Source organism: Cervus canadensis, chromosome 15 (assembly GCF_019320065.1).
Source record: "Cervus canadensis isolate Bull #8, Minnesota chromosome 15, ASM1932006v1, whole genome shotgun sequence".
NCBI lineage: Eukaryota > Metazoa > Chordata > Mammalia > Artiodactyla > Cervidae > Cervus > Cervus canadensis.
Window position 1 is genome coordinate 7,608,203 of NC_057400.1, and position 23,339 is coordinate 7,631,541.

The 23,339-nt window shown below is 38.6% G+C and overlaps 2 protein-coding genes across 4 annotated transcripts in view; both read left to right on the forward strand.

Moving 5' to 3' along the window:
• The window catches only part of C15H2orf76 (chromosome 15 C2orf76 homolog), a 71,507-nt gene extending 48,526 nt beyond the window's left edge, over window positions 1–22,981 (forward strand). For all 3 annotated transcript variants that reach the window (XM_043487909.1, XM_043487910.1, XM_043487908.1), the window contains 3 exons: window positions 6,795–6,832; window positions 14,756–14,837; window positions 22,783–22,981. In XM_043487909.1, the coding sequence (XP_043343844.1) occupies window positions 6,795–6,832; window positions 14,756–14,837; window positions 22,783–22,859 (197 nt within the window). In that variant the 3' untranslated portion in view covers window positions 22,860–22,981. The remainder of the gene's footprint in view (window positions 1–6,794; window positions 6,833–14,755; window positions 14,838–22,782) is intronic.
• Window positions 11,928–12,767, forward strand: LOC122453749 (signal recognition particle 14 kDa protein). Its single transcript, XM_043487911.1, has one exon. It carries the CDS (start codon window positions 11,974–11,976, stop codon window positions 12,304–12,306), a length of 333 nt encoding a protein of 110 aa, XP_043343846.1. The 5' UTR covers window positions 11,928–11,973; the 3' UTR covers window positions 12,307–12,767.
• Window positions 22,982–23,339: the final 358 nt, after the last annotated feature.

Genomic DNA, 23,339 nt, shown 5'->3' on the forward strand with positions numbered 1-23,339 from the left:
TTAAAAATCTTTTTTTGTTTTATTTATTTTTTAAATTGAATTATACTTAATTTATAATTTCTGTTATACAACAAAGTGACTCATATATATGTATGTATGTATGTGTGTGTGTATATTCTTTTTCATTATGATTTATTCCAGGACATTGAATATAATTTCCTGTGCTATACAATAGGACCTTGTTGTCCATCCATTCTATATGTAATTTTTGCATCTATGAAACCCAAGATTGCCGGGAGAAATGTCAATAACCTCAGATACGCAGATGACACCACCCTTATGGCAGAAAGTGAAGAGGACGTCAAGAGCCTCTTGATGGTGGTGAAAGAGAGGGGAAAGTCTAGCTTAAAACTAAACATTCAAAAAATGAAGATCATGGCATCTGATCCCATCACTTCATGGCAAATAGATGCGGAAACAATGGAAACACTGAGAGACTTTGTTTTCTTGGGCCCCAAAATCACTGCAGATGGTAGCTGCAGCCATGAAATTAAAAGATGCTTGCTCCTTCAAAGAAAAGCTATGACAAACCTAGACAGCGTATTAAAAAGCAGAGACATTACTTTGCCGACAAAGGTCTGTCTAGTCAAAGCTATGGTTTTTCCAGTAGTCATGTACAGATGTGAGAGTTGGACCATAAAGAAGGCTGAGTGCTGAAGAATCGATGCTTTTGAACTGTAGTGTTGGAGAAGGCTCTTGAGAATCACTTGGACTTCAAGGAGATCAAACCAGTCAATCCTAAAGAAAATCAACCCTAAATATTCATTGGAAGGACTGATGCTGAAGTTGAAGCTCCAGTATTTTGGCTACTTGAGGCAAAGAGCTGACTCATTAGAAAAGACCCTGATTCTGGGAAAGATTGAAGGCAGGAGGAGAAAGGGATGACGAGGATAAGATGGTTGGATGGCATAACCGACTCAATGGGTATGAGTTTGAGCAAGCTCCAGAAGATGGTGAAGGACAGGGAAGCCTGGCGTGCCGCAGTCCATGGGCTCACAAAGAGTTGGACACGACTGAGTGACTGAACAAGAACAAACCCCAAAACTCCCAGTCTGTCCCTCCCCGCTGCTCTTGGCAACCACAGATCTGTTCTCTGTGGTTTTGAGTCTATTTCTGCTTTGTAAACTCATTTCTGTCATATTTAGATTCTACATTAAAGTGCTATCATATGGCATTTGTCTTTCTGACTTCACTTAGTATGATAATCTCTGGTTGCATCCATGTTGCTAGAAGTGTCATCGTTTCCTCCTTTGTTATGACTGAGTACTGTTCCATTGTGTATATGTACCACGCCTATTTATCCCTTCCTCTGTTGAAAGACATTTATGTGGCTTCCATGTCCTGGCTGTTGTGAACAGTGCTGTTGTGACCATAGGAGTGCATGTACCACTTTGAATTATAGTTTGTCCACATGTATACACAGGAGTGGGGATGTTGGATCATATGGTACTCTAGTTTTAGTTCTTTAAGGAAATTCCATAGTGTTCTCTATAGTAACTACACCAGTTTACACTTCCACAAACAGTGTAGGAGGGTTCCCTTTTCCCCACACCCTCTCCAGCATTTGTTATTTGTAGACTTTTTAATGATAGCTATTGTGACTGCTGTGAGGTGGTACCTCACTGTAGTTTTGATTTGCATTTCTCTAATAATTAGCAATGTTGAGCATCTTTTCACATGCTTATTGGTCATCTCTTTGTCTTCTCTGGAGAAATACCTGTTTAGATCTTCTGCTCATTTTTTGATTGGGTTTGTTGTCATTGTTGTATAAGCTGCTTGTATATTTTGGAAACTAAGCCCTTGTTGGTCGCATCACTTGCAAATATTTTGTCCCTTTATGTAAGTTGTCTTTTGTTTTGTTTATGGTTTCCTTGGCTGTGCAAAAGCTTCTAAGTTTGATTAGGTCCCATTTGTTTATTTTTCTATTGCCTCTTGCCTTGGGAGACCAACCTAGACCAACCTAGACAGCAACCTGTGACCACCTAGACAGCATATTAAAAAGCAGAGACATTACTTTGCTGACAAAGATCTGTCTAGTCAAAGCTATGGTTTTTCCAGTAGTCAAGTATGGATGTGAGAGTTGGACTATAAAGAAAGCTGAGTGCTGAAGAATTGATACTTTTGAACTGTGATGTTGGAGAAGGCTCTTGAGAGTCCCTTGGACTGCAAGGAGATCAAACCAGTCCATCCTAGAGGAAATCAGTCCTGAATATTCATTGGAAGGACTGAAGCTGAAGCTCCCAGTACTTTGGCTGCCTGCTGTGAAGGACTGACTCATTTGAAAAGACCCTGATGCTGGGAAAGATTGAGGGTAGGAGGAGAAGGGGACGACAGAGGATGGGATGGTTGGATGGCATCACGGACTGATGGATCTGAGTTTGAGCAAGCTCTGGAAGTTGGTGATGGACAGGGAAGCCTGGCGTGCTGCAGTCCGTGGGGTCGCCAAGAGTCAGACGTGACTGCGCGACTGAACTGAACTTGGGAGACTGACCTCAGAAAATATTGGTGTGATTTGTGTCAGAAAATGTCTTGTCTGTGTTCTCTTGTAAGAGCATCATGGTGTCTTGTCTTAGGTTTACGTCTTTAAGCCATTTTGAGTTTATTTTTGTGCATGTTGTATGGATGTGTTCTGACTTTACTGATTTACATGTGGCAGAATCACTTGCTAAAGAGACTTTTCCCCCTTTTATGCTGTTGCCACTTTGTCAAAGATTTTTTTTTTTTTCACATGAAAATTATAGTAGCTTTATTCATAACCACCCAAATTAGAAGCATTCACGATAGGCTTCAATAAGTGAATGGCTAAAAAGACTGTGGCATGTACATACGACAGAACATTATTCAGCCACAAAATGATATAAACTAATCAAGCCACAAAACAACACAGAAAGTGAAAGCAAAGTCACTCAGCTGTGTCTGACTCTTTGCAACCCCATGGACTATAGCTGACCAGGCTTCTCCGTCCATGAGATTTTTCCAGGCAAGAATACTGGAGTGGGTTGCCATTTCCTTCTCCACACTTTGTCAAAGATTAATTGACTGTATTGTGGTTTTATTTCTGGGCTCTCTGTTATGTTCCATTGATCTATATGTCTGTTTTTGCCCCAATACCACGCTGTTTTGATCACTGTAGCTTTGTAGTATTGTTACTATTAGAGTATCAATTGACTCCTTCCCGAATTCTGGGAGGGTTTGCCTCCTGTTTTGTTTTTTTTCCTCAGGAGTGCTCTGGCAGTTGTGGTCTTTTATAGCTCTATACATGAATCTTTCCTGTCCCCTCACTTTCAATGTATGTGTGTCCTTCACCCTAAAGTAGGCAACATATTGTAAGCTGTTGTTTTACTATCCAGTCTGTCACTCTTAAGTCTTTTGATTGGAGCATTTAGATAATTGATAATTAAGGTAATTATTGCCAGATATGTTTTTATTGCCATTTAAACCTTGTTTTGCAGTTGATTTTGTACTTTTTCCTTGTTCCTTTTTCTTTTACCATGGTGGCAGATAATGTATCTTTCTTATTAGTCCACCTTATTAACATCCACTTGTCCTATTGTTTCTATCCTACTCAGATGAATTGGCAGGAAAAACGAACACATTTGCCTGTGAAGAAATTAGAGAAGCACCATGGTTTTGGTAGAATTCAAGTGTCTGTGTTTGGCCCTTTAACAGTCTGCCACTTCGTTTTTGACAAGAAACGTTGAAGTGCTCCTTGCTCACCTGTCCTTGTCCTGCCGTGTTGCTACAGTCTCTGTGGGCCTGAACGCACTGGGTGTTGGGAGTGGAAGGGGCACAGAGTCAGATTTCATTTTTGTTGGTTGCCATCTCTGTGCCCTTGGGCAGAGGTCCAGTCTCTCTGCCAGGCTGCGAAGTCAGAGCTTTCTCAGAGCCCTGCCTCCCATTCAGTTGGCATCTGCATCTATTACTGATTTACTCTGGCCCGACGGTGTGTTCCTAAAGCACACACCCAATGTGCGCAGTGAATGTTTGCTGTTGTGCAATGTGAGGCTGCTAATTCTGTTTGTTTCTAAGGCTGTGTGAGATTACAGTAAACAATGTGAACACATTAAATACTCTGAAAATGTAAATCTTGTTTTTGTCTGTATGAGGTTGTTTTCCTCAAGAAATCTGTACTAAGGAAATAGTACCAGCAGAAGTTGTTTCTGTTAATAATTAAAATTGTTGTGTTTTTTTTTAAGAAGTAAAAACAAGTGGAAAAGATGATTTAACAAAGAAAGGGGCATTTATTTTCTTCCCAATTCTTACCAATTTCTGTTGGAGAGAAAAATCTGGTGAAAATTTATGTTCAAAGCATTTATTTTTCTGCTAAAAATAAAAATTGCCTCTTTATTGTGGTGCTGCAGAGCATATCAGAGTAAAGATATTTCTAACTTAAAGAATTATTAGCAAAATATATAGAACATGATGACACTTGGAGAGGTCAGTCTGCAATTTTGCAGGTCGATTGTAATGGACTTTAATCAAGGTCCTTTTGTTTAAAAAAACAACAACTACTATTGGCTTCTCTAACTTGTCTCTAGTAACAAACAATATATATTTATAGTGAGAAAAAGAATAGGTATATTAGATATAATAGTATAATATTAGATACAATATTATATTAATATTATATAATATATATAATAATATTAGATATAATAGTATAATAGATAACTCAAAAGTCATATCTGTTTATTTTCTTGTGTACATTGTAAGCTTGTTTTTAGCCATTGTGACCTATTTTATATCCTAAATGTGTATATTTTGCTTAGGTTAGATTGATTTTTATAAGGCTGACCTTATAGTAAAAATTGTAATAGGCAATTGAAAGTTTACTATTTAAAATAATGAGCATTTCAGAGTGCCTGTTCTTAACTAAATAGGTACCCTAATTTTTCTTTATTATTAGAACATAGTTAAATCAAGGTTTTTTTGTCTTTAACAGAGTCTTTCATTTCACTGAAATTCCTTGTTGAATCAAATAGCATGATTGATAGAAATGAATTTTAGCTTAAGGTTAAGAGTTTACTCACATATAATAATATGTGTAACTATAGTAAATTAATTAAATGGCTAGGTAAAACTGAGTGGAGAATTAGAAACTTTCTGAATTTAAACCTGTTGAATGCTATGTCTGTTTTATAATTAAGAACTGATTATTGCCCAGTTAGAAATAGCCAATGTAGAGAAACTACTTACTGGAAAAACACAGTGTAGCCTGACTTCAAGATAAACAGATTAAGGAGTGAAGGAGAGATTGAATAAAGCAGATTAGGTGGTGTGAGCCTGTGTAGTATTTGAAAACCAGGAGACAGATATTGGTAGTCTTTGGGTATTAGCAGCCTTGATCAGATTACCAGTGCATCCTTGGTGGTGTTATATTCTGAGAGTGGTAGCAACTTGTTGCTATGATCATTTGACCTCCTGTCACTGAATCTCTTCTGAGAGATTAGTAGAAAAATAGTAGTAGTAGACATTAACAAAGACAGACTTTTAAAAAAACCTTATTTGCTAATCTTAGCATTTAGGGACTCTAACAAACAAGATAGAGTTATGTCATTCAGCTATCTTCCTAAGGGCTGAGTTGACTACAGGTTATGGTACAAACACAGTTGTATTTGTCAAAGTTCAGTTGCTCAGTCGTGTCTGACTCTCTGCGACCCCATGAACCACAGCACGCCAGGCCTCCCTGTCCATCACCAGCTCCTGGAGTCCACCCAAACCCATGTCCATTGAGTTGGTGATGCCATCCAACCATCTCATCCTCTGTCGTCCCCTTCTGCTCCTGCCCTCAATCTTTCCCAGCATCAGGGTCTTTTCAAATGAGTCTGCTCTTCGCATCAGGTGGCCAAAGTATTGGAGTTTCAGCTTCAACATCAATCCTTCCAATGAACACCCAGGACTTATCTCCTTTAGGATGGACTTGCAGTTCAAGGGACTCTCAAGAGTCTTCTCCAATACCACAGTTCAAAAGCATCAGTTCTTCGGCACTCAGCTTTCATTATAGTCCAACTCTCATATCCATACATGACCAGTGGAAAAACCATAGCCTTGGCTAGATGGACCTTTGTTGACAAAGTAATGTCTCTGCTTTTTAATATGCTATCTAGGTTGGTCATAACTTTCCTTCCAAGGAGTAAGCGTCTTTTAATTCCATGGCTGCAATCATCATCTGCAGTGATTTGGGAGCCCAAAAAGTAAAGTCAGCCACTGTTTCCACTGTTTCCCCATCTATTAGCCATGAAGTGATGGGACTGGATGCCATGATCTTAGTTTTCTGAATGTTGAGCTTTAAGTCAACTTTTTCACTCTCCTCTTTCGCTCCTCATCAGCCAGAGCTTTAAAATATTTTATACAGTGATATTTAATTTTAATGATATGCAAATGTAATATTTCTTTTACAGCATGTTAGATTTTTAAGTGAACCTGATCATAAGGCAGGGACCCAGATTTCTCACTTTCCTAGCTGCCACCCTCCCCATCTCACCACAGACCTCATCTCACTTTGTGTATGTGTGCACTCACTTGTGTCTGACTTTGTGACCCCATGGGTTGCAGCCCACCAGGCCCCTCTGTCCGTGGGATTTTCCAGGTGAGGATACTGGAGAGGGTGTCACTTCCTTCTCCAGGGGATCTTCCTGACCCAGGGATCGAACCCTCATCTCTTGTGTCTCCTTCATTGGTAGATCCTTTACCACTATTGCCACCAGGGAAGCCTTTTAATCTCACTTCGATAAGTTTGAAATGAAGCTTTAGAATAATTTTAGTAAAAAGACAGTTTGTTTTTTTTCTTTCAGATAAACTGAAGATTGTTCATCAAGCACATAAATCAAAGGTATGTTTCATATGTACAGTATCTGGCACATAGCAGGTAATCAATTTTGGTTGACTCAGTGAATAAATGAATGAACATGTGTACTTCTTCTTTTTTTTCCATTTATTTTTATTAGTTGGAGGCTAATTACTTTACAACATTGTAGTGGTTTTTGCCATACATTGACATGAATCAGCCATGGATTTACATGTGTTCCCCATCCTGATCCCCCCTCCTGCCTCCCTTTCCATCCCATCCCTCTGGGTTTTCCCAGTGCACCAGCCCTGAGCACTTGTCTCATGCATCCAACCTGGGCTGGTAACATGTGTACTTCCAAGATATTTTTCATTATAATAGCATTTTTCATTTTGAATTTACCCTTTAAATAGCCTTTTATCCATTAAAAGAAAAATAGAAACCCTCTAAAATTGTATTCCTGTTGGTAATAGATTCTTTTTTTTAAAAAGTATTAATTTAAAAAAAAATGTTGTTAATATATTGAGTTGACCAAAAAGTTTGTTCGGGTACAGAAAAATGAACTTTTTGGTCAACACAGTATATCAAGCAAATGTTTAACAAGCATAAAACTTGTTGAAATAAATTCAGCTTACAAATAAAGGAAATCAAATATTATATCTAGTCCAATTTCTTTGATTTTCTTATTTCTATACCAGAAGAGAGCATTATGAAAATAATGTGTTTTCTCTCACTTAACTCTCTCTGTATGTTAAGAGAAGGCCCCGTACTGTGGCTCTCAGAAACAGACCTACTAGTTTCACAGAGGACATGGCCCTCCCCAAAGAGGACTGCTTAGTTATGTGTTTATAGTATGTTTACATTTCCGTCTTCATACTTTTTTAGAACAATGTTTTTATGTTTGCATCTCATGTAGATAGACGAGAGTGATCTTTTTTCTTGAATCTCAGTGACCTCATATAGACTTCTCATTGAAACAATAATCTCTATTATAGAAACTACTCAAGGACAAGGGACTGTATTTTATTCCTCATATCTCCAATACCTAGCACAATGCCTCATTCAAAGAAGTGTTTCCGTAACAATTTTTGAAGGAAGTATTTATTTATGGATTCATTTAATTTTATTCTCTTTGCTAGTCATAGATTATGCCCCCCATAAACTCAGTCAGCTTTCAAATAAACGTATAACAAGAGGTCATAAAGAGGATGGCATGAGGGTATGTCTGTTGACTGTGGGTTAGTAACTCAAAAAATTTTTTTTCCCTGTGGCTTAAAACAACACACATTTACTGTCTTAAAGTTCTGGAGGTCAGAAATCTGAAATCAGTTTCCCTGGGCTAAAATCAAGCTGGTTCTTTCCGATAACTTTATTTTTCTATGCCAAGGACTATGTATACAAATTTGACAGCATCCAATTGTCAAATGCTTTGAAATTTAGTGCTTGAGTATGTCTGGGACTATGGTGTGGAATCTTTACTTTGTATGGATGCTAGAATTGTATCTGGCCACAGACTCCATCCGTTTTCTCTTGTCCAAGCCAGGACTGTTTTTAGGCTTGTCCCTAAAATGTGGAGAATGGGAATCTTGATCTTATTGTAGAAAGAAAATAAATAAAGTTAGAATGAAACAATAGGCTCTTTAAAAATGTTGTCATCCTCCATTTAGTGTTGCATTTATATCATAGCTCGCTCATATGCTCGTTTCCTAAAAGGGAATAATAAGTAGAGTATTCTTTTATCCTAATGAAGACCTAGTTCATAATATTCAAATTAATCAGTATTATGACATTTTAAAAAATCAGGAAGTTTTCCCGCTATAGTTGAAAATATCTTAGAATTGTTTCTTATATTTAAAACATATGTTCCATCTTGGCACATTAGAGTTGTGAAATTAGAGCCCATTTTTCAGTTGAGCAATGTATTTACTTAAAGATTCTACAAACAAATTGAGTCACTGAGGATGTTTCTGGAATCTGGCTTTATAAACTTACATCTAAATCATAGAGATTCTAGTTGAGATTGTTGTTATTTAGTTACTAAGTTGTGTCCAACTCTTTTGCGACCCCATGGACTGTAGCCCCACCAGGCTCCTCTGTCCATGGGATTTCCCAGGCAAGAATCCTGGAGTGGGTTGCTGTTTCCTTCTCCAGGGGATCTTCCCGACCCAGGAATGGAACCCACATCTCCTGCATTGGCAGGTGGGTTCTTTACCCCTGAGCCACCAGGGAAACCCAGTTAAGAGATAGTTCTTTAGATTTCCTCTTTAACTTTTGTAAGGAAGGAGTCAATATATTTTTACAGATACGATTTAAAACTTCTACCCACATGTTCCTCATTTGTGGCTTTTCCAACTGCCAACCATTTTTCTCATTTTTGCATGTGCATTCTACTTCCCATTTACAAGGCCTATAGACATCACTGGCTCAGCCTGTCAGTTTTCCAACCCAGCTGTAATTTTAGTCTTCTTCCTTAGCCAAAGGGAGAAACTTCCAACTAACTCCTATATCTTAATGAACTTGTTCGCAAAAGGCATGTTCCCCATTTCCCCAAATTTCTAGGTTTAGACTTTCTTAATTGAAATTATCAGGTGTCCACAGAAATCTGGTGCCATCAGCACAATAAAAAAGTGATTGGACACCTTCCCACCAAGCCTCCTGTTTGGGTGATGAGCTCGGTGTTTGTTGGATGAATCAGTAGTCCAGTGCAAGTAATTACTATAGTATGGTTCATTTCAGCAAGAAAATGGACTTGTGTGTCTGTGTGTGTAGTATGGAGTATAATCAGTAGGCTTCTTATAAAGTCATAATAATTCCTACCAAAAAGATTTGAAAGAAAAACCCCAATTTCTGTCTTACATTTTATGAGTTCGGAAACCGGATAGCTATCCTTGTTAAAAGTTTATGAAAGGAAGAAGTCACACCCTGTAGTAAACTTTGTAAGAAATATGCAAGACCTTTAAGAAGGAAACTTTAAAATTGCAGAGAGGTTATTTGGTTGTCCAGACTCATTGAGCTGAACTTCTCTTAAGAACTATGTGCTATCTTTATATGAAATTCCATCTTAATTTAACAAAAAAGAAAAACATGCAAAGAGGATATAAGATGACATTTAAGTGGAAATGGAAAGAACATTTGGATGGGAAGAGGCAACAGTATGAAGATGTCAGTTCTCTCATAGTTAATTTACAAATTTAATGCCACCCAAATAAAATTCTAGTAACAGTTGTGTGTATATATGTATTTGTATATATATATGTATGTGTGTGTGATGTATATATAAAAGCTAAAGAAACTGATTATAAAACATGCAAAAAATAAATAATGAAGAATAGTCAGAAAAAAGAGAAATGAGAGTGACTAACCCTGGCACATTAAGACATACTGTAAAACTATAGTAATTAAAACAGTGTGGTACTGTCACATGAACTGTTAGTTCAAAGACACAGAATCAGAAGTCCAAAAATGGACCCAGTTATATATGGGAATTTAGTATATAGTGAATACTGCATTTCAGATTTATGGAGAAAATATGGAGGATTCAGTAAATGTTACTGGAACAGCTGGAAAACAGTTAAATTGAATCCATATCCTTTTCCTTATGCCAAAATAAATACTCAAATAAGTCTAAGATGAAACCCATAGGTGAGGATGGAGTTTAACTAGATTAACATTAGTGGATAATATGTTCAAGCTGGGTGTTGGGTACATGAAGGGTTCATTGTACCATCATGCATACATTTTATGTTTGAAATACTCTATGATTAAAAGTTTAAAAATGAAGTTAATTACAATGTTTTAAGGAAACATGGGATTTTAAAGTAATCTTACACTGAAGGTCTTTTTAAGTATGATAGAAAATTAAAAGATTGATACATTTTCCTTTATTCATTCAGTAGACATTCAGCACCTTCTTTTAAAAAAAGGTGCTAGAAGGAAAGTGAAGGAACAAATGAAAACTGGGAGATTGTCTAACTTGTATTGCAGAAAAGACCTAATTTTCTTAGTGAAAAGTGAGTGTTAGTCACTCAGTTGTGTCCAACTCTTTGTGACTGGCGTGAGTAGCCATTCCCTTCTCCAGAGGATCTTCCTGACCTTGGATTGAACCCAGGTCTCCTGCATTTCAGGCAGATTCTTTACCATCTGAGCCTTCAGGGAAGCCCAGTTTTCTTAGAATGTAACAGTATTCCACAATTCCATTTAAAAAATTATCCTACAAGTTTATTAAAAGATAGAAGCTATTCACACCTTTGGAAAATCCCATAGACGGAGGAGCCTGGTGGGCTACAGTCCATGGGGTCACTATTCACACTCAAATAAATATAAATTAATACTCTTCTTGGGGGCTTCCTTGGTAGCTTAGTAGGTAAAGAATCTGCCTACAGTGCAGCAGACCCAGGTTCAATCCCTGGGTCAGGAAGACCCCCTGGAGAAGGAAATGGCAACCCACTTCAGTATTCTTGCCTGGAAAATCCTATGGATAGAGGAACATGGAGGGCTACAGTCCAGGGGTCCAAGAGTCAGACACAACTCAGTGACTAAACCACCACCACAACACTATTCTTAATCTACATTTGCTAGATTGGCAACATCAGAATCTTTCGATAATGCACTGTGCTTGTGAGGGTATGGGAAGCAGGGACTCTCCGTGATGGGTAGCGGTGGTATAAGTGGGCACCGCTTCTTTGGAGAGTAATTTGGGAACGTCTGTCAAAATAAAAATGGTACTTCCTCTCTGACTGAACAGTTCCACTTCTAGGAATTTATCTTACAGACAAAACTTGTACATACACCAAACGATACTTGGACAAGGGTGTTTGATGCAGGACTGAGGAGGATAGGAAGAGATAGGAAACAATGTGGATGTCAGTCAGTAGGGACAGAGAGAGTGTTAATCCTTCCGTTGGAATATACTGCGGCCTTCATAAATTATGATGCAGCTCTTAAACTGATTTTGAATGACTTTAAGATATTTTATGTTGTATTGGGGTATAGCTGGTAAACAGTGTTGTGATAGTTTCAGCTGAACAGCCATACATACACATGTATCCGTTCTCTCCCAAACCCTGCTCCCGTCTCGGCTGCCGCATATGGAGCAGAGCTGCATGTGCTGTACATTAGGTCCTTGTTGGTTATCCATTTTAAATAGAGCTGTGTGCGGCTGACCGAGCGGAGCCAGCAGCGCCAGGATGGTGCTGCTGGAGAGTGAACAGTTCCTGACGGAGCTGACTAGGCTCTTCCAGAAGTGCCGGTTGTCGGGCAGCGTGTTCATCACCCTGAAGAAGTATGATGGCCGAACTAAACCCATTCCAAGGAAGGGTTCTGTGGAGGGCTTTGAGCCCTCAGACAACAAATGTCTGTTAAGAGCTACTGATGGGAAAAAGAAGATCAGCACTGTGGTGAGCTCCAAAGAAGTGAATAAGTTTCAGATGGCTTATTCAAACCTATTGCGAGCTAACATGGATGGGCTGAAGAAGAGGGACAAAAAGAGCAAGAGTAAGAAGAGCAAAGCAGCACAGTGAAGGGCACCAGCTTTCCCGCTTTCACCAACTAACCACTGAATTGCTATTTTTCCTTTGGTTTTTATTTTTGGCCACAAAGCTGAGTTTCTGACTCCCTTATAATGACTGTTTTCATGTGAGATTAGGGTCATTTTTGGATGGAAGAAGGGCTGCAGTGTTTACAGGGTAGTTACAAGAAGCCAGTTTATCTTAGATCTGGCTAAGTGGTTTGTGTTGGACAGTTGTATGTTCCTGGATAGTAGTTTACAGACTCTGTAGCCATCTGTAAAGAGCAGTGTATTATTTAACCTGTATTTATCAGCACTGACCAACTTTTATTCTTTTTCCTGCCCCATAAAAAGTTTCTGGCCACAGCTCCTCGTTCTGGAATGATGTGACTATGAATAGGCTTGAGGCCCTGTCTTTTGGTTTACTAGAACTGAAACCTGACACTTTTATTAAAAGTTGTGTTATTTCATGGATTTCCCAGCTGGCTGTATAATTTTATCATCTTAGTGCCTTTAGCAAATTTGAATGAGTTTCATAGCCAAATAAGAGTTTGCTTAACCAGACTAAGGATAAGCTTATTAGAGAATCATCAAGAATAAAGATTCCAAGTTAATGATGATAAAAAAAAAAATAATAAAATAAATAGAGCTGTGTGTACGTGTCCATCCCAAACTCCCTAACTATCCTTTCCCCCAGCAATCCTAAGTTCGTTCTCTACGTCAGTGAGTCTCTTTTTGTTTTGTAAGTTCGGTTGTATCCGAATGACTTTGAGATATTTTAAGAGAAGTTAGAACACAGCATATACCATGCCATCATTGGTGTGTAAAAGTTTATAGGCACATCTCTGCCTGCACGTACGTGTACAACAACAGTCTCTGGAAGGATGCATAAGAATTAGTACAGATTCTCTGGAGGAGAACTGGGTGGCTGGGTGGAGGAGGGAGGAGCCTACTTCTCATTCTGTCCATATGTACTTGGAGAATTTTGTCTTGTGAGTATGTATTGCCTATTCTAAAATGATTTTTCAGTAAAGTTTTCTCCCCCCTTTTAATCTGTGCGCGTTTAAGCCCCCGTGCTCCTTCTATGAGTAAAGCTGTGGAGCATGGATCCCGGGGCGGCTCTTCTGACTGCTGAGAGGCCTTTCTTGTGCGCCTCCGTCTCAGCCATATTCTGGAAAGAGAATCTGGTACTAAACAGCTGCGTTGCGGTTGACAGGTGGTGCTGTGTGCCCGGCGAGGGCTCACTACTAGGTGCTGTTTAGAGGCAGGCTCGGTATTTATGACGTTTAAGTGGATTTGTGAGTAGCATTGGAGAGCAAACTCTCCCTAAATCACAAAGACAAATGTTAGTCAACAGGACTTGGGACCAAGTGTTTGTTAGCTGGAGGAGTTTTTAAATATGTGAGCTTTCAGCGGAGGCAAACTTGCTTCTCTCAGAAGTCAGACTGGTTAAAACTGGATCTGTTGCAGGAAGAGGGACGCCTACCAGGACCCAAGACTGAGCTCTTGTCTAAGACTGGGAAATGAATTGTCCGAGCAGACTCACATGCTGAGAAAGCCGGAGACTTCACTGGGAAGGGGCTCCTGGGTGATGAGCAGGCGGGTACGGGGACCCAGGGGCACTGCTCCGCCATGTGGCCTGCAGTCTCGGGTTTATGGTGATGAGATTAGCTTCTGGGTTGTCTCTGGCCAGTTGTTCGGACTCAGGGTCCTTCCTGGTGGAGCAAGCATGTTCACCCAAGATGGATTCCAGCGAGAAGGATTCTGGGAGATTGGTAGGACATGTGGCATCTCCTTTTGACCTTTCCCAAATTCTTCCAGTTGGTGGTGGCATGTTAGTTCTGTTTTTCTCACTAGGATCTTCTGTTGTAAAATCATGCAGATGGTTACTGTAGTGCCTGACCAGGGTGGGTGGTTTCTGTCAGTGTTTCCACTAACAGAACCTTAATCCCCTGACCACATCCTCTGAGCCTGTATCCTAGCCTGTCTGAATCCGCCTGGGTTATTGTGAGGATGAGATGATGATGAAACGGAACACTGACAGCTAACACAACTCCCCATGTGACTGGCGCTGCACTGGGGGTTTATGTACTCCATCTCTCTTCATCCTCACCACAGGGCAATAAGAAGATGCCTTGCTACCCCTCTTTTTTTTTTTTCCTAAGGCTATGTAATTTATTGAGACCACGCAGCTGGATATTTGTGGAACCTGAATTTTTAACCCAGCTCCAGCTCGAAAGCTCTGTGTTCTAGCCCTGTCTCCCTAGTGCTTTATGTAGCGTGTATTTAGTAGGCACTCACTGTGTACCTGTTCACTGCTTTCCCTACAGTGATGAGAGCAAAATGTGACTTGGATTATTGCTGTGACCCAAAGTAACAATTCAGTTGTCTTTGAGGAATCTCACCAAATGTGAAACTAATAAAAGTACTGGTAAAAAGTGGATTTTTTTTTTTCTTTCTAGACAAATGAACTTGTGTTGAGTTTGGAAGATGATGACAGACTCCTGTTAAAAGAAGATAGCACCCTGAAAGCAGCTGGAATCGGTGAGAAAGTGTGTGTGTGTATGTGGAGCTGGAGGGGGCGCTGGCTTTCCCGGCCTGGATGGCAATGTCTGGCTGATTATATTTGGACAACTCAATGCAAAGTAAATGCTACCCTTGGTGCTCTTTACACTACCTGATAATTATTCAGAGGGGAAGGACAAGAATGATGTACATTCAGATCATTTGACTGAGGGCAGTAGATATCTGCTCTCCCAACGTTCAGCATGCAAATAGTTCTTTCGAGAAAGTATGCTCAGAATTCTGCTGAGGGTTATTTTAAGTGATTGACAGGTTATTACTCACTTAATAACCTACTTACTCATATCAGCTTCATTTGAGCTGATAGTTTAAGAGAAAAGGGCCCGATAGAAGTATCGTGGAATAATGAAGTGAGATGTTGTTTGTATAACAAGCAGCATGGTTTCTGATAGTTATCCAAATCACTCCGAGCCGACCAAGTCATGGAATTTCAAATAGGAGCCTATGGTGTGCAGTTGAAAAATTGCCTGATTTAACCTTTCAGTTTGGAATATGCATGCAGTTTTATTTTAAAGAAATGCTATGTGACATGTGTTGTGACCATTAGATGTCACTGTAATTCTACTTACATGTATACTTAGAGATGATGTGGCAGTACAACGAAGGTTTTAAGGGAAATGTGAGCAGTTGAAGGCGTTATGCCTCTGACAAATCACACTTACTTTCTAGTTTTTTGTATGCACTGGTTAAGGGACACTCTAGGGTTCATGAGGTCCATGTTAGGAATCCTTAAATTGTTTTGGCAGGTGTTTAATTGTTGTCTCATCTGCCAGGAATTCATTTTTAAATGACACATGTGGTTAAAGTGGGCTCCTGACATCTCTAACTTAGATGTGATTTTGAATGCCGTGTTATATAATCTCAGACTTGTTTTCTGTGTCTAAGTCTATACTCTTGGCTAGATTTAGTGTCTTTCCATATTGTGACTACATAAGATTGATTGCTGTTATTTGAAAAAACAATGTTTAATTTGGCCTTTACTTCTTCTTAATTTGGTGCTTATTTTATTATAGCAGGTAGCACTTAACTGCTTATTAAGTATAAAACTATACTTGTTATAACAGGCTGGTATTGATACAGGCCAGAGAAGGCAATGGCAGCCCACTCCAGTACCCTTGCCTGGACAATCCCATGGATGGAGGAGCCTGGTAGGCTGCGGTCCATGGGGTCGCTAAGTCGGACACGACTGAGCGACTTCACTTTCACTTTTCACTTTCACGCATTGGAGAAGGAAATGGCATCCCACTCCAGTGTTGTTGCCTGGAGAATCCCAGGGACGGGGGAGCCTGGTGGGCTGCCGTCTATGAGGTTGCACAGAGTTGGACACGACTGAAGCGACTTAGCAGCAGCAACAGCATTGATACAGAAATCGACAGCTCCATGGAAAAGACTGGAAAATTAAAAAACCAACTAAAAAACAGTTTCATGGTATGAAAAAATTTTGACCTCTCAAATAAGTGGAGAAAAGAATGAATTAGCCAGAAACTGTTGGGCCCATTGCCAAAACATTTGGGAAAATAAAACTTAAGTTCTTAGTCCTTATTGTAAAATAAATTCTATATAGATTAAATGTTTACAATGTAAAAATGTTTTTAGGTAAAATGTAGGTCAGTAGTTTCATAATCTTGGGGAGAAGAGCTTTCTAAGCATGCCCTTGAAGCCAGAAGCCATAAAGCAGGGAGAAATGATAGATTTAACCACATAAACACAGTTAAAGGAGAAGCAATAAATTGTGAAAAAATATTTGCAGCATATATGACAAAGAAAGCCTGACTTTATAAAGAGGTCTTATAACTAGTATAAAAAAGAGAAATAAATTACTGATAGAAGAAATAGCTAACATAAATAGTTCAGCCCTATTAGTAATGAGAGCAATATATATGAAAATAGAGACTGAATTTTATGTAGTTTACTACTCTAGTGATTAAGAATTAGAGGCTGAAGTCAGAGTGCTTGGGTTAACAGCTTGACTACCACGTACTGTCTGGGTGACATTGGGCAAGCAATAATTTAAGACTAGCAGACATGAAGAACAGCGGTTGTATCTGAAGGAATGTTAGAAAATGTATGTTCCCTTGTACTCCTTTTGGGAAGGTGTATTACCTCTAACTTTGTTGATCAATTTGACCAGTAAGACTTTCTCAAACTTACTAAGTAATTTTCTCTCATATCTATTACCAAGCCAACAGAAGTATGCTTCTTCAACTCTGTGACTCCTCCCAGGTTGTGATACATATTCAGAAGTGTTAGCTCTCACCTTCCTGGTTTGAGATGCACTGATGCAGAGCTTTATTGGATGGAAATAGAAAACGTATTGTGTGATACCATCATTATTTTTAGATGTATTTACATGTCTGTGTATGTATATGAAGAGGAGATCATCCACTAAAATTACAGAAATGGTTTCCCTGGGTGGTGGGATTGCCAGCAATTTTTTTTTTCTTTATTCTCCATTTTACCTAATTGTTCTTGTAATTTAAACTTTCTTGTATAATTTACATGTGTTACTTATAAAGTAAGGGCCCAATTTTAAGGAATCGACTCCTAAATTTAGGGAAAATTGGTTTGAATGACGGCTCTGCATCTGTGACCCTCTGGAAGCCATTTAGACTCTCTGAACTTCCACTTTGATTTCTGTAAAATGAAACAAATAATAAACGTATTTCAGAGGGTTGTCATAGGGTTAAATAAAAGAATGTATATGAAAGCATCTAGAGCAATGCATGTAAACACCCTCAAAAACACTTCATTTTATTTGGAAACCATTTTGGAGAAAGCAGTTGGCAAATGTTTTGAATTTGTTAAAATCTCAAGTTGTTGGTTTGTCATCAATTTGAGACTTATATAACAACCACCTATAAAGGTATAAATCAAATCACTTTTTTTTGGGGGGTCATTCTTGTTTTAAGGCCATGTATATCTTCGATCAGAATTGGATCGTTTTCATGGGTTCTCCACTGGTTTCAGGTTGTTACTTCAAACTGTTCTCTTGCCCTGGTTGAGGGTGTCTTCCATCCCTGTTGGGAGCAACCCCCTCTTCTGCATGTTCCCCTTTGTTGCTGAGAGCAGTGTTTCTGTACCCTTGAGAACAAGCCACAGTTATTACACATGGGGAAGGAGGTGATGGCCCCAGGAGAGGAACAAAAAATTCTCAGTGGGAGTAGAGTTGTAAAAGCAGTACTTGAAATGTGTGATTTTTCTAGGGAATTTTCCCTCCTTTGGTGCTGTGCCTGGTTAGGTTTTTAGGAGGTTTTAGGACAAAAATTCTCAGTCATCGCTCTCTCCCTCCTTACCACTTGATCTTGCTGTAGCGCTGTCAGTCTGCCATCACAGCCAGTTGCCATGGGAATAAGGCCAGTGTAACAAATGTATCATTATGACTTTCCTGTAAAAATCATGAAAGGAAAAGAAAGCCTGTGAGGGGGGAAATTAGGGGAACAAACTGGTTTGAAGATTTCTTTTCTCACCGAGAAATTCTCTAGCCTTTCATCTACATTGCCGATCCCAATTGTATATTCTACGCTTGACGTCAGGGAAGGTTTTTGCTTGTGGATTTAGTCCTAAAATACATCAGTAAAAAGATTTGTTTTGTGGAAGAAGGAAGAAGGCCTTACCTAGAATTGTTATTTATAATTTAAAGATCTTGTTGTTAACAGTTGTGGTTTTACGGACTAATTCCCCTAAGTGATAAATTTTCATGTTAAATATTTCTGGGGTTATATTTTATCTCTTTCATTTTGCTGCGTTCTACTGTTGCTATCTTTTTTCTCCGGTTTAGGAAAGAAACTGAGATAGGGTAACTCTTCTGAAGTCAGTTTATGTTTTACTGGAAATATTGTAGAACAAGACACGGTCTGGCAAACTAAGTGCTCACCTCTGGGAAGAGTGCGCATCAAGCCACATCTTGTAATAATTCCCTGATTCCCTTGTGGTTTGTTTTCACTTTCTGTGTCACTCCCCTATCGTCTGCCCACAACCGAAACCCAGTCTTGGTGCCCGACCCCTCTTGGTGATCTTGGCTAAGCGGCTCAGACTGTAGGATTCCTTGGCTCCACTTCTTTAATCAGGATCATGTATGATTAGTGTTTCCTGAAGGTTTGAGTCCCTCTCCCATTCTCTTTTAGGTGGTAATATCTTGGGGCATACATGCTTTCCTGCTTTGACAGCGTGTTTCACTGGCTGTTCATGTTAACATTATAGCAGCAACGATCTGGTGCTTGATGAAATAGGTGGCAGGCCCAGGGAATTTGGGATCCCAGAGAAAGAAGATCAGAAGGAACCCCCCAGACATGATTCTTCCCTTTTTGCCCTCCCCTCGGGCTTCCCTGGTAGCTCAGATGTAAAGAATCTGCCTGCCGATGCAGGAGACACGGGTTTGATCCCTTGGTCAGAAAGATCCCCTGGAGAAGGGAATGGCAACCTACTCGAGTATTCTTGCCTGGAGAATCCCGTGACCGATAATCCTGGAGGGCGACAGTCCACGGGGTCACAAGGAATCGGATACGACTGAGCAACTAACACGTTCACTTTGCATGCTGATGTGGAATCACAGTGTCCAGTCTATCAAAGGTCAGACTCATTTCTATATTTGTTTTCTCCAAACTATAGTTTGAAATCTTCTCAACCAGCTTGAAAACAGATTCTCAAGTAAATAAGAAATAAAAGACACACGGTTGTTTGGAACTACTTGTTGGATTGTTGACCTCCTTTGGCGAAAAGTTAGAAGTACAACAGAGCTGTGGGCATGGTTTTGAATGATTTGTAGATTAGACTTTTGTGACACTTGCAAGGATGAGTCCTGGACCAGGCGAGACAGTGAACCTGTCCTTTTGGTGTCAAATTGCTGCAGAAATCACACCTTGCCCTTCCTGGCTTTTTTTGTTTTGCCAATGACCTGGAGTTATTATTCACATTACAGCCTGCTCTGATCATTAATTGTACTACAGCCAGGACACATGTCTCAGCCTCTTTTCTCAGACGACAGTTGCTGTGCTGCACGCGACTTTATGAGGCTCGGGATTTAGAAGCCATACAGTAAATCCTTTTTGATAGATGGCTTTATTGAAACAAGTTAGTTGAGGAGTTTAAGTACATTATACTCAACTTTCCTGAGATTTCTACATTTAAAATTGGTTTTTCTTCTTTTTTAAAAAAATTTGAAGTTATTATTTTCCCATTCAAGGTGTATATGTGTGCATTTTATAATGGAAACATTATAAACTTCTTAATCATTAATTTCATATCCAACATTTGAATGTCCTGGCTTGTGTTTGTTTCATTAAACTTGAAATTCAGTATTAAAATGATCCACAGATGTATTTGGCGAGCCCTTACGTGGTTTCATTTGCTAGTCAGACAAAGGGATGAGCTGGTGGCGTATTTATTGGATTTGAGAAGCACATTCATTTCACATTCTCATGCCAAGGCACCCTGCACCTGAGTGCACTGCCCTGCAGCACATTTAATTTAAAATCAGGTGCCCTAGGGGACCAGCATGTGGCAGACTTCCTGGGGTTCTTCTGGAGCCATTTTAAATAGAATTGGGCATGATGGAGGAAAGGGTGATTACGTAGAGGTCTTGAAAATCTTTTGTAATTTGTTTTCACTGTAATTGGCAAGCAAATCTGCAGTCTAAATACGTGAAATCATTGTCTCAGACATTTTTCAATAGGGTTCTGTAGATTTAAGAAAAAAACATTATATTCTGTTTTTGCTTAAGGACCACATTACTAAAGTTTAAAATCCACCTTATGTCTTTCTTCTGAATGTTCAAAGCCGCTAACTCCTAATTTGTGTGTTATTCTCCAATTTGTTAAGGGTGAACATTTTTATCAACCTGGACCATTTGAGTTTAACCCATTTGTCAATGTAGTTTTCCTGAAAAAAAAGTCATTCATCTGAAAATAAAATCTTTACCTTAGATGACCTCATTTTTAAGCCTGTAGTATATAAATAATGGATTGATCTATAACTTAATTAGACCCAGGAGAACTTATGTGTCAAAACAGAAATGCTTTGTCAGTTCTTTCTATACATTAATTTAATTCTAAACCTATTACTGGTATCCTGAAGAGCCGTAAGATGTACTAGTTTCTCAAAAGGGGTATACAGATAAATGTCAATTGCGGTAAGTGAAAATTGTAATCACAGTTAGTGTGTATTGAGCGAAGTGCTGTGTGGGCAAATCGCTGTGTAAAGTTCTATATGTAAATAGCACATTGTGTATGAAATCTTGCATTGTGATTATTAAGAACAGGGGACTTTTGCTTATTCTCCTAATATCAGGAGGAGGATATTAGAATCACTTGCAAATTATGTAGGTCTACCTTTGGGCTTACTTCTCTTCAAAAAAGGAGCTCTTTATATAAAGGATAGATCTCAGAATATCTTCTCTTTGAATACTGAATTTTTTGAAGCCCCCTTTTCAACATTTTACTAATTCCCAGTATAGAGGTCTTAGCTTTTAATTTAAATGCCATTTTCTTGTAATATTTAACTGTACATTAACTTACTGTTTGCCCAGGGTGCATTTGTTTACAGCCCCTCTCATCGATTCCCAATTTCTTTCTGCTGTGTCTTCCCTGCTGGCCTACACACACACACCCAGGCTTATTGTGACAAGAGTTCCTGGTCTGATTTTTATCAAGATTAATCTTCATTTAATCTTAAATATATAAAAGGGCTGGAATGAGGATCTGAGACACTGGGTGATTTTATTTTCTTCTTTCAACATTTCTATATTTTCTGTAAAGACCACAGGAATTTAGGTTTGAGAAACATCAAATTTGGTATACTTAAAACCAGCAAAAACACTTTAAATGAAATGTTATGCTAAGCTGTTTAATTTCATTCTTCTGTGATAAATTCTAATGAAGAGATGAGCGCTTTAAACTGGGAGACCAGTGGTAATCCTTGGCATCCTTCCTTATTATCCTATTTATTTGGCTTGAGGAGTTTCACTTGTCTGTTTTTAGAGAATATGTTAATGGAGTGATCAGTATTCATTACAAATAATCTTGTCTGTTTTCTTGTCAAGATTCTAAAGGCCCTTTTGCTCTTTCTGTAAAAGCTAAGCAGGCTGTATTAACTTCTGATTTAATTTAAAAAATGGGAACTTGTTGGCGCAATACCTTAAAGAATTGCATGTTTAATAATTGGAAGGCTTTCCATCAGATTTGTCTCCAGTCTGAATTAATAATGTTGCTGACTTATTGTTTTAGAAGACAGAGTCCTTGACCTGCTAGGTTGAAAGAATTGTGACTGCTCTGAACCTTTGTGGGTCCTTTAGCTGTGCCATATCCCTTGTGAATAATTAGAGGTATTTGAAGGTATTGTGGTAGAAGCCAATTTGTGTCTTTCACTTTGCATATTGTTGAAGCCTCATGAATTAGTCATAAGCGGGCAAAAAATTAACTTCTTCAGACACATATTTTGATGGGTCATGAGGGAGAATGTAAAGTGATCTGTAAAATATTCTACTGATCCTCTAAGTATTAAATTATTATACCTACAGGCTAATTTCAGAGGGGGGGAGAAAAGAGTTTTCCTCTTCCTTCAGGAACAGAGTAACACATTTGGAAAAAAAAATAATGGCTTATTATTTCTAGGATTGTCAAGAGGACTATAAATGAACAATTTTATGATTTCTTGAAAACCAGATTCATGTGTTAACTCTTGTTTTTAATTTTTTTGGTTATTTTTCTTTTTACTTTTAAATTGGTTGAATTCTAGATTCTCGTACTTAAACTTCTTGTTGATTTTGTGAAATGTGAAACCAAACTCGCTTTTCTAACTTTAGGCCTTGGAAGCACTGAATCAATGAAATATGGATTTCCATACTTATTTAAAATCTAGTTTTACATTAAAAATTTTTTTCCATTTTCTGTTTTTCTTTTTTTTTTTTCAGCCAGTGAAACTGAAATTGCATTCTTCTGTGAAGAAGACTATAAGAACTACAAAGCTAATCCCATTTCATCCTGGTGAAAACCTCACAGAGCTTCCTTTTTTGCATACTTGTATTAAGCTCTTTATTCCACTAGTGAGTTTCTGAAATTGACAAATAAACTTAAAAAAATTAATCCCAGCCTCTGCCGTTTGAGGTAAAACCTGTGGTGTGTTCTCTCTTGTGCAGGTCTTATTTCTTTCTTTCTTGTTGTAAAATAGTGTATTCATTTATAGGAAAAAGATCTGGTTTTAAGTGAAAGAAATAATTGTTCAAAAATCACCATGGAGTGTTGGCTCTTTAGTTATAATTTGTTTCTCGAAATTAGAGGTCATTTTGGTGACTTGCATGTTGGATTCTTTAAAAAAGATTATAAGACTAAGGGCATTCTCTTTTATTTTGCATTTGCTCCAAAGTTTCTAATTAGAGCCCCTGTTACTACTATCTTTGTCTAGCAGGGATTCTTATGACCATGAATGACCATAAGAGTCTCTTAGGACCATGAATGCCATCTTTTCACT

Bases quoted from the DNA above. Each gene is read 5' to 3' on its own strand.
- LOC122453749 (XM_043487911.1), top strand. From the start codon at position 11,974: ATGGTGCTGCTGGAGAGTGAACAGTTCCTGACGGAGCTGACTAGGCTC.